Source organism: the organism of the source record quoted next, unplaced genomic scaffold (assembly GCF_019419815.1).
Source record: "Pyrus x bretschneideri cultivar Hongxiangsu unplaced genomic scaffold, Pyrus_bretschneideri_v1 Contig44, whole genome shotgun sequence".
Taxonomy (NCBI): domain Eukaryota; kingdom Viridiplantae; phylum Streptophyta; class Magnoliopsida; order Rosales; family Rosaceae; genus Pyrus; species Pyrus x bretschneideri.
Window position 1 is genome coordinate 3,355,517 of NW_025999768.1, and position 17,066 is coordinate 3,372,582.

General features: G+C 38.5%; 2 protein-coding genes across 13 annotated transcripts; both read right to left on the minus strand.

Moving 5' to 3' along the window:
- Positions 1 to 736: 736 nt before the first annotated feature.
- LOC108866679 lies at positions 737 to 4,016 on the minus strand. 12 transcript variants are annotated; one of them, XR_007251846.1, is made up of 6 exons: positions 3,864 to 4,016; positions 3,430 to 3,617; positions 2,072 to 3,285; positions 1,791 to 1,882; positions 1,589 to 1,687; positions 737 to 1,495 (listed from the first exon to the last, which is right to left on the minus strand). XR_007251846.1 is itself a non-coding variant. In XM_048567207.1 (6 exons), exons 1-3 carry the CDS (start codon positions 3,897 to 3,899, stop codon positions 2,207 to 2,209), a joined length of 816 nt encoding a protein of 271 aa, XP_048423164.1. In that variant the 5' UTR covers positions 3,900 to 3,940; the 3' UTR covers positions 737 to 1,495; positions 1,589 to 1,687; positions 1,791 to 1,882; positions 2,102 to 2,206. The 12 variants fall into 12 exon arrangements, 5 of the variants coding, with proteins under 5 accessions (XP_048423164.1, XP_048423163.1, XP_048423165.1 ...); XR_007251851.1 differs by having other exon boundaries at positions 737 to 1,299; positions 1,414 to 1,495; positions 1,593 to 1,687; positions 2,072 to 3,617; XR_007251850.1 differs by having other exon boundaries at positions 737 to 1,302; positions 1,414 to 1,495; positions 1,593 to 1,687; positions 2,072 to 3,617.
- Positions 4,017 to 12,769: 8,753 nt separating this feature from the next.
- LOC125469739 (EG45-like domain containing protein) lies at positions 12,770 to 14,952 on the minus strand. Its single transcript, XM_048567487.1, has 3 exons — positions 14,799 to 14,952; positions 13,067 to 13,343; positions 12,770 to 12,918 (listed from the first exon to the last, which is right to left on the minus strand). The coding sequence occupies exons 1-3, from the start codon at positions 14,944 to 14,946 to the stop codon at positions 12,912 to 12,914; spliced, it is 432 nt and encodes a 143-aa protein (XP_048423444.1). The 5' UTR covers positions 14,947 to 14,952; the 3' UTR covers positions 12,770 to 12,911.
- Positions 14,953 to 17,066: the final 2,114 nt, after the last annotated feature.

Sequence of the window (17,066 nt, forward strand, 5' to 3'; positions counted from 1 at the left end):
TCCCTCAAACCAATAAGAGAAAAATGATATATAAGCGATCGAGAACACGAAAGTAAACTATAAGCGATCAAGAACACGAAAGTAAACTAATCACACACAATGATAGGAGCCTTGCTTACTGTAGAATCATATGGAAACAATTACAAACACTCAAATATTCTTCTCACCTACTCGTAATTTAGGGTTTTGAGATCTCCTTGGCTCGTTCATTCGAGTTAAAATTTTCAGCCTTATTTTTTTAAAAGTTTGTTGAACTTGAATTGAGTTGAGACTCAAATTAAAGTAAAAATCAATCACTACCACGTTTAACATTTAGCGTGACAAACAGAAATTGGTCGCACAAAGCTTAATAGCGTCGCACAAATGTATGCGCGATGAAAACTTTGTTCCGCAAAATCGGTCGCGCAAAGATTGTGAAGAAAGACTTTGCACAATGAACAAAAGCATTGGTCACGGAAAATAAGACACGACGGTTCCACATTCGTCGCACCAAATTTTTAGGAACGAATATGTTTGTCGCACAAAATGCCAAGATACAAACCTAGGACGACTAATATTCGTGTCTAAAAAATTTGCGCGACGAAAGTGAATTATCGCAATAAAGTATGCACAACGAAGCTATTATTCACAAAAAAAAAAAATAATAATAATAAATTTTAAAAAAAATTATATTTTTTTGTTATGGGTTTAATTTTATAATAAAATAATAAAATAAAATAAAAATAAAAAAATGTAATGAAAAGACAAATAATTTATTTAAAATAAAAATAAAATGTATGTACAAGGAAAAAGTTTTAAAAGTAAGGGACTAAACAACTAAGAAAAAAATGTGGAATAATCTACGGGGTCGTCGTTCGCATGCGGATGGAAAATTGGGGCAAAAAGGGGTCAGGATTGAGACAGCTTAGAGGTCGAAGGGGCGGAGTTCTAGGCATGCTCAGATTGAAGGGGCTAGCACGTGCACAGGGGACGAATATCCGGGAGACGAATGCCGGACTAATTGAGGGCCTTTACAATTACTGACATCTGGCTTTTATACGAGGTGAGCTCAGTCCTAAGGTCGGCCACCTTTGCTGTCAAAGCTGTCACCTCACCCTTCGACTGGGAGGATGAAGACGCTCAAAGTTCCCGCCGCCGAGCATTCCCCATCCCCCTACAATACGTCATCGGCCTTCGCCCGAGAGTCTGATCCAAGGTGTCTGTAAGGATTTGAAACCTTGCATCCTCAGGGGGATCCACAAACTCAAGCAAAGTCTCGGGAGGAAGCTGGGAGGCGGACTCTTGAAGAACCTACTACCTCTTCTCCATCATCATCACATGTGTAATGTAACATGAAATATTAATAATAACATTCAAATAATAACCATGATACTTGAATGCACAAGATAGTAATTACAATTGAAGAATACTTACATGAAGAGACTTGGCCAACTCATCCCTGGGTCGAACATAAACGTCTACAAAGACATCAATCTCCTAGAAATTTGAACCCCCCCTGAATAGAACAAGATAAGAAAAATGTTAGTACGAAAGAAAACTTAATATTACTGAAATATTAAAAATTGAATATGAAAAGCTTTATTATTACCTACCGCCGCGCCTCCATCCTATATTAAAAGGGAATCGAACCCGAATGGTGGAGAAGAGTCTTCTTCTCCCGATTGATCTTGTTGGCTTTCGCCTTCTTCTGTTATACAAAAAATAAATGTATTAGTTCTAATTTAAATGAAATATGAAAAAATCAATAAGAGAAACGTATAATACTTTTAGACTTAATATAAAAAACGTACCACATAGCGGGGCACCTGAAAATGATTGCAGAGCCACACCCAATTTTTTCCCGATCCTCAAACTCCTTCGAGCAACCCTCCTCAAGAGCAACCTGCGGATCATCAAATGTTTGAAAATATTGGTGCATGTCTCTCTTCCATTGCTTGTACTGTTTAGCGAAGAGCATGTTGACGTCGTCGAAATTGTAATTCGTTTGCAATGTAACAAATTAATTACATACATTAAGTAATATAAATATATAAAATTTAAAGAAAAAACAATAAAAAGGCAGGATACTTACCGACAAATAAGCGTACACCTTTGTCCTTACCTCGTCTAGCATCGTCTTCCAAGACTTCTATCGCATAGGGCAACAAGTCCAAATGACGTGACCAATGCGCTATGTTGCTCCAGCGTTGGTGCAGCCCAATGCCAGTCATCGTATCCGATTGTGATACGTTCGTTGGTCACTTGGATGACCTTCGCCATCTTCAACTGGAGACAAGGTCCCTGGGTATTTTTCTTTGCTGAAAAAAATAAAAAACAGTAAAAAAAAACACTACAAATTATACCAAAATTTCAACAAAACCTCCCCTAAAGTTATAACAAATCCCAAACCCTGGACATTGTAATAATAATATATGATATCCAACAACAATCACAACTTGGGGTGGGCAAACGAGGCATGGCCCCGTGGGTAGGGGGTCCAATTTTTTTAAATTTGAAATGGAACGGGATGGGGTGAGTCCACGTTAGTTGTGAGGCGGGGCGAGTCCTAATTGCTGAGGAAACGGGTCCCCGACCCGGACCGTTTCCACTGTCCAAAAATTTGTCTGTCTCTCGGACAAAACTCTCCATCTCTCTCACTAACTCTCCCTCTCTTTCATCTCTATCCCTCGCCTCTGCAACTCACTCTCTCGCCCCTTTGCAACTCACTCTATCGGGATTTCCATACCGAAACTGCAAAGTGTCAAGCAAATAAACATCAATAATTTGATAAACTGAAAACGGAGTGACAAAACTAAGAAAGAAGTAACTTTTACTGCTATAACAGCAGCATCCGCTAGAAAATACATTAAGTCACCATCAATATCAAGCTGCACACAAACTTGGTCAATATGCAAGTGACAAGTGAAAAAAAAAAAAAATCCCACCGGTGGGAACTGGACTCATGATTTACAAATGGTGGGTGCAAAGTGTGAAATTCCAACCTGGTTTGCACCAAACAACGCCTTATTGCTTTTCCATTAGTTGTAAGACATTGTTCAATGATACGAGTAGTTTCTTGAAGTGCAGCTTTACATTGTGGACCTGCAGACTCACCAATCTGCAAATCCGACTTTGAATTCTCCACCGCCTCGCGAGCTTGCCGCTCGCGGTCCGCCCAGAAGAAGGTGGAGTTCCCCTCGAACGTCAAAATGGTGTCGTCGATGTCAATCTCAGGGATGACCCACTCCTTCTTGGACCAGACGCCGGAGCCGTACGAGGAGTGGAGCAAGGCAGAGGAAACCATGGCTGAGAGGAGAAAGAGGGGAAGTGTGTGGACTTCACTTAACAAGAAGCTACCGGAAGACATGGCGCAAAACGGAACGGCTCTTATTGTGATAAGACTCTCGGTTGTTGGTGTTGTATGTATTAACAAGAAGAGAAAAATGTTACCAAAGCCTCTAGGGCAACGGCTGAAGAGAGAGGTGGCGTCAGGCATGCCATCTTCGTTCAGCCAAGGATCAAACATCGTCTTCAGTATTTGGAGGATCTCTGGATTCTCGAACCACTTGACTTTCTTCTGACCAGCAGTGACGTCCTTCATGCTATCGATCTCCATCATCGCTGTCGCTGTTGAAACCCTAGGCACAAACAAAATGAGGGAAGACTTAGAACTCGATCGAATTGTTTTATTTTTTAAATAAATTTGATTTTTGTATGTCCTGTTTTTGAAAATTCTAGTATGATCTAGTGTATCTTATACACCGGAAACTTTGCACAGGAGCATATTAGAAAATCCGGCTTCGTTTTCTTTCAACGGACGGCCAAACAAACCTCTTCTTCAACATCTGGAGGACTTCTGGATCTTGATACCACTTGATTATTACCTTATCAATGAAGCTTCTCTCCTCTTTGGTCTCCATCGTTGCTATTGAATAGATGGAGATAAGAGAGTTAGAATGACGAATTTAATAGGAATAGAAGAAAATATAGTATATATGGTGGTTTGCCATGTTGATCAAGATTCTGTTTGTCTCTCGAAAAAATAAATCCACGAAGATCGCAGCCGCTCAATTGATCAGGGACAAAAGTTACTAAATCTGAGCCGTTGAACATAATAGAATAGATGGGATTATAGGGGAATTGAATTGAACACACCATCATTTTCATGGTTAATTTTATTTCTCTTGATCTACTTCTAATCCGAACCCCTCAGTTTCCCTAAACACAATCTGATGGCCCTTCTTATATCCAAACTGTTCCCTAAGCAGCTGGATCAAGATAACACTTAATTGCCTCACAGAGATAACGAGAACCATTAGAAATTTGGACCGATGAGAGACGCAATATATGAGTGTTAGTCCGTGAAATAACTCGAATTTCAAATGAATCACTTGAAATGCTTATGTTTTTTGGGATTTCCAATGTTCGGTTCGTAGATCTACTTCAAAATGAGCCGAGTTGTACTGCAAGAGCACAATGATGTGAAGTTGTGCTGCAAGCAAATAGTAGAGGAGGCAATAACGCGGGGAGCAACGGACAATTTGACGCTTGTCATGGTAAGTTTCCACTTGGAGCCACCTCCACATGTGGTGGTAGAGAGACCTCGAGTCAGACGAAGCATTTCTGCTGAGGGACTTCAGAATCTCAAATTCTTCTTAGACAGATAGAATCACTCGTTTATTTGTCGATAATTCCCTGATGGGCAACTGGTCAGCAATAATACAGCCAATGGACCTTAGTTCGCCCTATGTATATACATTCATCCAAAATCTGGTGCTCGAATCTGTTCCAGAGAACAAGGATACAGAAGATGTTCGTATTATTGAGTTTTGGAATAAATACTTGTATCCTATTGGCGAACGATAGAGCTAGAAAGCTTATTCGAGGAAAGAACACATTGTATATCCGAAGTATTCAGGCTGGTCGGATTAACGGAGAGATTGTAATGTTATTGTACCTTAGTTTTTCAAGTCGTGTGCATAAATTTTATCTGTTAGAACTCAAAATTTGTAATTCTTAAGATTACTGTTATTCGAACAAGAGTACATAGTTATATACTTTAAAAGAAACCCAACATTCTTAAAGTTGCCTAACATTCTGAAAACCTAGTACGCATCCCTTTCATCTGTCGATCGCTTTGACACGAGTCCCGCATGCATTTTTGCTTGGACGACCAGACTTTTTTGTAGCAGGCTCTGAAAACAACTTGGCCATGGAGTCGAAAAACTTTGCCTTGGAGCCAAAAACTTTAGAAAACCGCGTCTGAAATACTTTGCCTTGGAGCCAAAAACTTTAGAAAACCGCGTCTGAAATCCGTTCACAGCGATATCCCGCGTCTTCTGCGTAATAGTATGAAGTTTCTTCTTCTCAGTCCGCATCTGTTCCTTTAGGTCTGTATCCTGCAAAAAATTCTCCCTCCCGAGTCTTCTGGCAAGCTTGTCAACCACCCCTTTTTGTCGGCGCTCCTTATGTTGTTGATCCCTCAGGGACCGGACATCTTTCGCGAAGCTGTTGATGGCACAAGTCACTGCTTGATATGGCAGCTTATCTAGGCCATCTGACCAATGTCGACAGATTGCAAGCGATGACGGGTTAACCCCCTTGGATTTTAACTTGCTTTCAGTTTCGGCATCGTCCCACTTAGCTAGCCAGCGGTCTAGAGTTGTGACGTACGCCTTTTGCGAAGAAACATGCGAAGCAAAGCGTGTACTCCAATTTAGAAGTTCCTTTTCGAGCTTCCAAGTAGCAACCTGGTTCGAGTCATTGCAGAGCGTTCCATTGGACGGACATTTGAAAGAGTTCACTTCGGACATTATTCTCCTTTGGGCTTCCAGAAATTCGGACATTCTCTTCGAGTTTTTCATTATGCTGCAGAAATTGAGAAGGAGAGGTTAGAACAAAACTCCAACAAACAAAAAAAAAAACCATGAAAGAAAATCAGACTATGAAATCTAGCTTACCCTTTTAACAACTTAACGAGTTGTGATTGTAGCTCTGCATCTCTCATTTTCCGAATTATCTCGGAGTTGATTTAGCATTCTTTTTGGCTGTCAAAATTCTAAAATACAAGATTTCAATCTCGTATATTTTGGTGTCTAGATCTTCCGATTTTCGGTCATAAATTACCTCGGTTTCCTCTATTACCTTCTGCTCGCTGTAGAGGTTTTCGTCCAAAGCATAAAGCTTTCCTAGCGTTAATGAATGGCTTGGAGATCCCTTGTCACCGAGGAGACCACTATCGAAACAAGCCCGTGTTGAAGAACTTCTTAAGCTAGATTTACGTAAAATCATACGCCCGACGGAATCATACGCCCAACGGAAGTAGTCTTCGACATCTTTCAATGCTTCCAACAATTCTCTCTCTCTACCCCTTTCATTACTTATCTTGACCACCTCTTTTCTATCACCGTCACTATTGGAGCAATCGGAATCTCCCCGTGGTGACTGCACTGTTTGATCCACCTCCTCTTGTTCCTCATCTGTCTCAGCACCGTCTGAATTTTCCTGCTGCTCGTTTCCTCTGTCTGCATTGGAAGAGAGCGTCGAAACTTCGAAAGAATGGCTTTCTACAAACAACTTTATAGCCTCCGCTACTTTAAGGAGCGCGAGAATATGCTCGCGCAGTGCATCCGCAAACGCGTACCTGTTCATCTTTACTGATTTCACCAAGTCCTTTCTCTTCGCATTGTCTTGCTTACTCTTCGAGCTAGCCGAACCCATGTCTCGACTTAGAAGTTGAATTCCTCTCGACTTACAAGTTTTTCGCGGCCGGGAAATTAAGAGCTCGAGAAACTGTTGGTGTTGTTTGTGTTCGTTCATGGTGGCGGGAGGGAGGGTGTTGATTTATAGTGGTGCGTAGAAATCCATGTTTAAACAGGTAATTGACATGGTTTTCCTATCAAAAATAGGTCATTTCTAACTGTTTTGAGTAATCCCACGGCCAGTAGGGAAACCCTTTCCCTTTTTTTCTTCCTTGGGCCTGAAGGTACAAAGTGCTTGCGCGGGCAAAGAACAGGAAACGGGGGCCGAAACCACATCATTTTATCGGAAAGGGATCGAAATTTGTTCCAACGTCTAAAAACAGGATCTTCTTTAAAAGTTATAATAACTTTGGCAGTTGGATCAAATTTCAAGGGCTTGGATTGGTGGATTTAGCTCGGGATCCCTTTTCCCATTTTATCTTCATTAAAAGAAATTGACGACATGCCATGTTTGTGCTCGGTTTTAAATCATTCAACATTGGAAGGTTTATCTGAAAGTGCTTTTAGAATAAATGAAACCGCTTTTAAAATAACTGCAAGGGTTTTTAGAAAAAATATTTTTGACTTTCAAAAGCACTTAAAGTTCTTCCAGAAAGCACTCAAAGTATTTTTTTAAGATTCACTTACGTTTTTATTAAAGATTAGTTTTAAAAACATTTTAACCAAAAACTTTTTCAGTCATTTTAAAGGCACATTCAATTGAACCCCTATTCAAAATTGTTTTCACATTTGTCACGTGAACAACAATCGAGCTACTTACGAGGGTTAAATTGTCATTTTGGTGCACTCAGATATATGATTGTTAGAGTATGCGTTCAATTCGTTCACGACAGTGGGTTTAGTGAGGGCCAAAAGTCGTTCACCTTTTAAGTGGCTCATGGACTGTTCACGTGACATATACACACCAAATTGAAAAAATAAAAATAAAAAATTTTAAGAGAAAATTAATAAAAACCAACTTTTGTGGTATAATCAATAAGTTGTGTTTTGTCCTGGCTTCAAGAAGGGTTAGATTGACCCACAATAATACCTACAGTTTCTCCCAACCAGGTCGTCATGAGTGGGGTTTCTGCCATAACATAATCAATAGATCCAAGATGTACTCCTACAAGTAAAGGAGGTTCAGATAGATATTGGTTGTGTTTGAAAGGTTATGAATCGAGTGACAAGTTCAATCCCAATACTTGATTTCGAACGGCAATGCATCGTGTGCCTATATATATATATATCGTCTGCTAATACACGGCCAATTAGTTGATCTTTTAAACCTGCTTCAAGTCAAGATGACTAACCAACCAATCTTGGGGGAAACACTTCTGTTTATGTTTATTTCCGCTTAACTCTCTAACTCTTTAAGTTTCGTAAAGGAACCGGAGCAGGCTACCATGAGACAAAAGATCTTCTTTCTAAAGAGATTCTATTCGGAACTATTATATGTCCAAGGTCCAATATTGAAATAATTTCAAATGTTTTCCTTGATTTTGTCCGTGTCAACAAACAATTCAAAATGCCTCGACTTTTTTAGAACATGTCCAAGTCAAATAGCAATGATTCGAGGCACTTCTTTATCTAAAAATGCCGAATCTCGTCTAAATCATCACTTGTCAGGACTATTCGGAGTGAGTTCCTTGGCTTGGACAGGACATTTAGTTCATGTCGCTATTCCCGGATCCAGGGGAGAAAACGTTCGATGGAATAATTTCTTAGATGTATTGCCACATCCCCAAGGATTAGGTCCACTTTTTACAGGTCAGTGGAATCTTTATGCTCAAAATCCCGATTCAAGTAGTCATTTATTTGGTACCTCCCAAGGAGCAGGAACTGCCATTCTAACCCTTTTGAGGTGGATTGCCGCAGCGAAGTCACCAAATTTCTATTTTAAAAATAAGTTGATTTTTGAATAATGAATGTTGAACAGAACAATGAGATAAAAAAACGTACAGAGAAATGGATCTGCCTAAAATCTACTTGCTTTTGTGGTATGACAAGAAATTAGAAAATCTCAATCACTGTGTGCCTCCTATGCGGCTATATAAAGACCATTTTCCCTCATTCAATTTCCCTTTAATCTCGGTTCTCGCAATCCGAATCAAAAACAAAGTTGCACAAAAAATAGCAAGAATTAGCAGAACAAACACGTTGTTCCACCCCGTCGTGGAGATATATCCGGCCAAATGCATATGTATGAACAAACTTTTGATGTAAAAGTTAAGCTCTTGAGAAAATATTTCCAGCAGTAAGATCCTAAAAATGACATTTGAACTCCAAATCTATCTAGAGCATGAGTGGTACAATTTACAAGATTTGACAAGAAAAGTCAAACAATAATTCTAGACTTCACTATAAGACTCTTTACAAATTAAAAAGGAAAGAGATTGAGTTTCATTACCCTTGAAGCTCATCCTTGATTACACAAGGCATTCACACAATTAGAGGATCTTCAAGTTCACTCCAAGATCCTAATGCTTCCTGTGTTTGTGTTCTTCTCTTCTTGGATGGTTTCTTCTTTACTTCTCTTGACTCCTTGAGGATGTGAGGAAAGAATCTCCAAAAGCACCAAAATTTTGGTGCCTCTAAGTCTCCACACCAAGAATGTGTGGTGAAGAAAAGATAAATGAACTAAGGAATGATCTGTTGCTAGTAAATCATCCTAAGTATGGCCGACCTCTTTGTAGAGAGAGAGATAGAGAGAGAGAGAGAATGTTTCACTTTTTTCCTTAAAGAAACCTTAAAGAGGATATGGCTATAAAGTTATTTTTATACCATCTCACAAGTCAGTGGCAAACTTGTAATAAGCCAACTATCACCCACCCTTGCTTAGGCCTGTTTTAGCTTAGTTATTGGGTTAATTTTCATTTAATTTTTAGTTGTCATACAACTTAAACTCAATATGACTTGTGGACCAAAACCCTTTTAGGCTCTGAACCCCAAAACTAACATAAAGCCCAATACAAAAAATTTTATATGATTAATTAACAAATTAATTAATCTTGACCATGCTCAAATAAACTATTTAATTGTTTATCCATCTCATTTATATTCCTCATATTCATCCTTACCCAGTGTAGATCAATTAGGTTCCAATTATCGAGGCAATGGGCGATTGTTACTCTTAACGATCGATTGTAAATTGCAACCACATTTCAATTCTCTCTTTGAAGAAGATTAGTGATTGCTAATCTTTAGGGCATCCACAAACCATGAATGACACTTAACAGTATGTTATGGCTACCTAAGCTAAGTAAAAATGGTTGGAGAACCTATCCAGTTACAACTATAATGCTATAATGTTATTCTCTAATTCAATACTCTTGATCACATTGTTTAAATGATAGATTGTTTCATGTCTACTATCCAATGTGATACTTCTCTAAAAGGTTATATTGAATATGATTTGGAATATACTTCCTACGTCATATTCATACTGTTTTGGCCAAAGACTCTTTAATCATATCTTAGAGTATTCCCCTCCCACCATGGAAAGTTAGAGATCCCTTGTCGTACATTCACATATCTACATGACTAGGTAGCTTGACCCCAACAATGTCATGGACACCCTCAGTGGAATGCCTTTGACATAGTCAAATGTCAAGGACCTAACCACTAGTAAACTATGATGCATCAAGTCAAATGACTACTTTTCATTATTGTAACTTATGAGTTATTACATGATATGTATTTTAGAGCTCGCTTTTGATTGTTGTTCAATGGACTTAACAACCTTTTGAGCACCTATGTATTTACCTTAGTGTCCAACATTAAATGACTTGAGACTAGTCATACTCTTGCTTGAGTTAACATTACACAAACTAACCTAAGCAGATTGCCAATGCCTAATTGACAATCCTATGGCTAGGAACGTTTTAGGAATGAACATAAGAGAAAGGTCTTATTGATCTAACTTACTTAGATTACTTTTTTTCTTAGGTTGATTACATTCCTTGGATTCTATTATTGATTGTACACATGATACTATAAATAGTGATTATGAGGCTGCATGAGTAAACTTCCTTTAGTGGCTTTATGGGTTAGGAGGCTGAATGAATAAACTTCTCTCATTGGCTTTATGGGTTAGAGGTCGAAATAGTAAACTTCCCCTACAATGACGCCTGGTTATCTCTCCCAATTGGCTCATGCTATAGTCAATAGAATAATGGTGGACAACGACATCGTAGTCAACATTCTTCAAACTTTCAATGATTCAAAGGATGGGCTTCGAGAGCACAATCATGCTGCACAGAAGTCTTGACCGGATTCAATGGCTTCACCTCAACTGTCGTCGGCATAATTGTACTTGACGTATGCACTCCTCCAATTGTCTCATGGTAGACCTTCATGATTGGTAGCAACCCATCTTCCCATAATAGGATCTTAGGGCCAGCCCTAGTTCGTGAAGATTGGAGCGGTGATATTTGTCGAGTCAAGGAGAATGAGTTGGAGAGATCAAGCCTAACATACCACATCGACCAACTCAGAGGGAGTGATGTGCCTTATATGTACATGCTCACCTCCATATAGCACGAGGCTTTTGGGGAACTCACTAGCTTCGAATTCCATCGGAACTCTGAAGTTAAGCGAGTTCGGGCGAGAGCAATCCCAGGATGGGTAACCCATTGGGAAGTTCTCGTGTGAGTTCCCAAAAACAAAACCGTGAGGGTGTGGCCGGGGCCCAAAGCGGGCAATATCGTGCTACGGTGGAGTCGAGATTGGGATATGACATAATGGTATCAGAGCCATTCTGCCGTGTGGTGCGAGTGTGTCGACGAGGGCGTCGGGCCCCTAAAGAGGGGTGGATTGTAACATCTCACATCAACCAACGGAGAGAGGCTGATATACCTTATACGTACATGCCCACATCCATATAGCACGAGGCCTTTTGGGAACTCACTGGTTTTGGATTCCATCAGAACTCCAAAGTTAAGCGAGTTCGGGCAAGAGTAATCCCAGGATGGGTGACTCACTGGGAAGTTCTCATGTGAGTTCTCAGAAATAAAACCGTGACAGCGTGGCCAGGGCCCAAAGCAGACAATATCATGCTACGGCGAAGTCTAGACTGGGACGTGACAATGAAACTGATTTTGTTTAACTTGTCTCGATGTCTTCAACTGGAGACATAAAATCAACAAATCCTGAGGCGAAAGTTCATCACATGGTGCTTGGTCTTGATTGTTGGAAAGTTTGGGTAACTATTGTCAGAGTGGAGAATATATCTTTGTACTGCCCTACAAGTGAATTTCGTGTCCTAAAGGATGCTATATCTAGTACAATTGATTGGCCATCAAAGTACGTCCGAGTTGGAGAGTAATTTTAGGTTGTACTTAATTAGACTAGAAAATGGTACTGTGGCACTACATGGATAGTACTTTATGACTTCCGTTGTTTATGTATTCATTAGGCACTACATGGATAGTACTTTATGACTTCCATTGTTTATGTATTCATTTGGAAACTCAAGTATTTTAAAATTATGTTATAATATTATCAAGTATTTTTTATGTAGTTATTATATTGTAGTATATATTTGTTAAATAGTTTTATTTTTTTTGAATTTTGGAAAATAATTTATAACGGGCATTAGTTATGGTCAATTAGTAATCGACAACGGCCATAGCATATGTTGTTAGATCTTAATCTACCATGGGTACAATCCGTGGTTATATTGCATTTGACAATGGGCATAGCCTGTGATAGAAACTGAGACTTTTTGTCACATCCAGAATACTAACGGGTACAGTGTTCGTGGTGGATTGCAATTTATTATGGGCATTCACCGTGATAAACGAGCTTTTTTCTTCTAATGAAGTAAAAAAATTAAGTATAAGGAGCTAAAGTCATATTTTAATTATCAAATACATATATTTAAATAATGTTATACATCTTATCTGACAAAAGTCAAAATGGTATATCACAATTAAAAATGCATATATGAGTAGTACTACTTTATATATATATTCGAGTAAGTGCTTAAAGATGTTCTACAATGAAAAATAATATTTAAACTCTTTATTTGAATATATAAACACACATTTATTCATAACATCAGTTCATCACGTCTGAAATTGTGAAACACAATTACTTGATAGGTGTTACTACAAGTGGTCCTTGGACCATATGATATGACCACCTTAGTCTAAATGACTACTTTATTCATTCTTGGAGAGCGTGCTTGCTTCAAACCCTGCATACCCACCACAAGACCGAGAGCAAATAAAATTTCAATTCATACTCTGAGGTTAATTATGATGAATTTTATTAACTAAAAGGAAAAAAAAAATTATATAGATTGGTATATATATATATACACACACGTGTGAGCGCGCGCTTACTGGGTATAACGAATCTTGATTTTTCCGGCGTTGGGGTCAGCAATTGCAGCAAAGGCTTCTTGAGAGAGATCGATGGTTCCTTGGCATCCAGGAGGACAGTAATCCACAATTTTAACGACAACGCTATTCCCTTTGCAAGGCTGTGGCACACCTTGGTTGGTGGCTCCGATGCATGTCACACTGTAGCGTCTTCCACACGCAGCTCTGTTGCCCCAAATGGCATCGCTTGCTGCCGCTATCATCACTCCATCATTTTGGTATCCGTTGCATGAGGATGCTGCACGTCCACCAAACAATACATGCATAATTAAGGGCATGCATATATGTTGCCAGTTTTGGCATATAAAAATGAATAGGAAATGATCTCCTAAGCACAATCACTAATAAACGAGTTGGGTTAGTGCCAAACTCGGTAACCCAAATTTTGACACGATCAACACGTTTACTAGTATTATATGCAGAACCTGATTCACTTCTCCAATTATTAGTATGCAACGTATGACATTTGTGTAATTATGAAGCTAAATTTGTTAATGTTTTTTTATTTAGATAAATAAATAAAAAAGATACAGAAAATTAGTCATAGGTTAAAATGTCACAAGATACATGGGTAAGGTTAGCCTAAACATCACAACATATTTATAAACAAGTTGAGTCCTTCAACGCGATTAGTTGAATAAGCCGGGTTAACATATTTACACGGTTACAAAATGATATGACTACATATACACAAAAGGTAAAATACTTATGATTGAATAATAGATAAATTAAAATTCTGACAACACAAACATTAGATAAATGTTTATATTGCAATGAAATGTTATTCTTACTGTCTATTTGTATCATTTCTCTAAATGTGATGGGATCCACATTTGTTAATGCACCCTACCTCTATTAGATAAATGGTACAAATAGATTGTAAATGTAACACTACTCAAAGTTTGAAATCTTCTATACATACATATATCTATGTACCAAAATGTTTGTTACTGTTCTAAAAATCTCCACCTAGTGCCACCTAGGTGCTAGGTGGCTGGTCACCAGCCTGATTAATGCCTAAGCATTTGAAAATTAAGAAAGGATGCCTAGACCAGCTGAGGCGCCCGCCTAACCCGCCCAAACCCACCTAGGCACCTACCTAGGTTGCGACTCACTTAGACAAAAAATAAATAACTTTCAATTTGCATTTAATTTTTTCAATAAATTGTACGAGACTTGTTGGCTACTTAAATGAACACACACTATATGCTTGTTTCCTATGTTTTCATTATGTTCCAATACTTCATAATACATATGTCATTCTATTTTGTAGTTTATAATGAAATTATATATATTTTAAGTATAAACAGACACTTATTTACATAAAATATAATGGATTTACTTAAATCTGCTTAGTCCGCCGCCTAGGCCCAACTAGCACATAGCGTCGTTTAGAACCTTTGAGCATAAGATGTTTATGGTTCTAGACAAACTATAATATAATTCCATCTTATTCTTGGACCCTAAAAATTGTACGTTATTTCCAAGATTTAAAGATAAGAACGAGCTCCGAAGGCCGACTAGTACGTACATAAGAATTAATACCAGTAGGAGCATCGACATCATAAGTTATGTACGAGCCACCAATTCTCCACACCATGGCAAAACTAGCAATGTACAGAACACCAGTTTCCCAATGAGGAAGTAATTTAGGTTGTGATCATACATTGAAAATGGTGAAATATATACTTACGAACATAAGGAGGTGTATAATAAGTGGCTGTTCCCTCGTCTGCGTATGCTGCGGAGGGAAGGCATATAAACATAGCCACCACGGCCACCACAATGAAAACTCGCATCTCCATTCCCATTTTGTCTCCTGTAAAACAACTTGCTAGCATACTTTGTTTCCAGTGCAATACTTTGTATGGCGAAATTAAAGGCTTCTGATCTAGTTTCTGTGGGAAAAAACGTAAATGCTTTGCTCCATTTTATAGTGGAAACCTGGAAAGTCAATAGTCATGTTCCATATGTCAGTCAATCGTCATATGCCAATTGATTGTTGGGTTCTTTTGACATAAGCACATACAACATTTATTTTTTTTGACAAAAACTCATATCGTTTTAAACATCAAAATAAAGAGTGATGATAATCATGATCTACCCACCCCTCAATCCTATTTTCCCACCTACTATTTACTGAAAATTTTAATGACATATTTTAACCTATTGTAAAATGACTTTTGAAACCCTAACAAAATTAATTATTACCTTTTTTTTATGACCAAAATAACATAAATTCAACATTTTGTTTCCAATAAAAAAAAACACTGTTATCTTTAATATGGAGGAGAAGTTCCAAAAAGCAAAGAGAGATTTGAGGAGAAGGATACGAGAAGCTGTGAAAAAAAAAATGACGGATACAATCAACACACTAGCTCTAGTTGCTGCTTTGTTAAAATTTGAAGAAGATAAAAGGCAAAAATTGAAAATTAGAAGGAAAGCGAAGAGCCACCCGTCCAATCTGACGGCAACCATATGTTGCTGCTGAGGTTCTTGATTCTCCACGTTGTTCTGTCTATTGAATATCCAGCACAGAAGCCAGTCATCTAGTCTTTGGTTACTCTTCTTCCTCGACAAGTGGCCTACTCGGCAAGGTTGAATTCGTGTTTCCACTCTGGCCTCCGATGTTAAAAAATAAAAGGCTACATTATTAATGACAGACCGTTAATGAGAACCAGGCCGGGACCCTAGAATGAGGTTGGAGGTATAGATAATTACCCGCTTTTGAAGACCCGAAATTTCTAAGGCCTAATTTCCTTTAGGTGTGTCAGAGTGGCCCATGGCAAAAAGAAATTATGAGAGGCCATTCGGTGGAAAAGAATTAGGCCAATACTTAAAATTTTATGGCCTTGGTTTTCACAAAGCCATTTGTTGTTGGCATTAGTTCAAAAAATCTCTAGGCCGAGTGCAAACATGCTCTGGCTTGGTGTTTTTCGGCTCCGCTTTCTTTTATCTTTTGAATGAATGGGGTGGATAGCCGAATAACATGTCAAATAGTTAAGAGTCAGGCATAAATGATTAATTTTCTTCACCATTTGGTCTAACTGGAGGATAATGTTTGGACCCAAATTTACACCATCAGTCCGTGCAATTAAGGTCGTTTGGTGAACACAGCTTTTACACCGTCAGATGAAAAGTAGAGATAATTCATTTTGTTATTATTAAAGGATAATGTTATGGTGTTTTATCATAATTATCTTTTAATAATAATTTATTATGAAAGACGAATGTATTTCCAACTGGAAACATGGCAGCACAATTCAAGCTGATTTAGATGTTTTGGTGTGAATATGTGAGTGGGATCATTTACCGTTTGGTACGTGGGACGGGACGAAATGTAGTGGAACGAGACGTTCTGTCCCACATTTGGTGCGCAAAAAAAAGTGGAACGCATGGTTCCGCAGAACGAAATTTGGTGTGTTGCAAACTGATTATTGTCCATTCAAAGTATGGTAGGGATCAGGATGCATGCATTGGTAAAGGTTATGATGGTAAAGATTGTGAAGAAGCCTAGATAGGTTTGGTTTCTGATGTGATGTGATAAGCCTAACTTTTATTAGGTTTGAAAAGTCAAGGAGCACCTTTAGTTTGGATAAACAATACTGGAGCCGTAGAATTAGCCGATCAAGAAGCACCTTTAGTTTGGATAAACAACACTGCGTTGACACCGACTGGTTATTTATCCAAGTCTTGGTCGACAAGGATTTTCGAGTCCTTGTTGGTAGAGGTCATCTCATCAGTCTTTTCGACGAAGTGAGGTGTTACAAGGTTACCACCAATAGCATAGCTACCCACAAGGTTAAGGTGGACTGTAGGCCAGGGAGGTTTTCTGTAAGAGTAGTGCTACCTATACACTCATTTTTTTACTTCTCACATACCCTTCTCAATTTTCGGTTATTTGAACTGAATGAGTTACTGACAGAAAATTAATAAGGTTGTGTTGGAAGGTAAAAATGGG

Bases quoted from the DNA above. Each gene is read 5' to 3' on its own strand.
- LOC108866679 (XM_048567205.1), bottom strand. From the start codon at position 3,899: ATGGAGACCAAAGAGGAGAGAAGCTTCATTGATAAGGTAATAATCAAG. The intron at 3,618-3,810 runs GTTTGTTTGGCC...GTTTGTGCCTAG, and splicing joins CTCCAGATGTTGAAGAAGAG to GGTTTCAACAGCGACAGCGA.
- LOC125469739 (XM_048567487.1), bottom strand. From the start codon at position 14,946: ATGCTAGCAAGTTGTTTTACAGGAGACAAAATGGGAATGGAGATGCGA. The intron at 13,344-14,798 runs GTAAGTATATAT...GTGGACGTGCAG, and splicing joins TTATACACCTCCTTATGTTC to CATCCTCATGCAACGGATAC.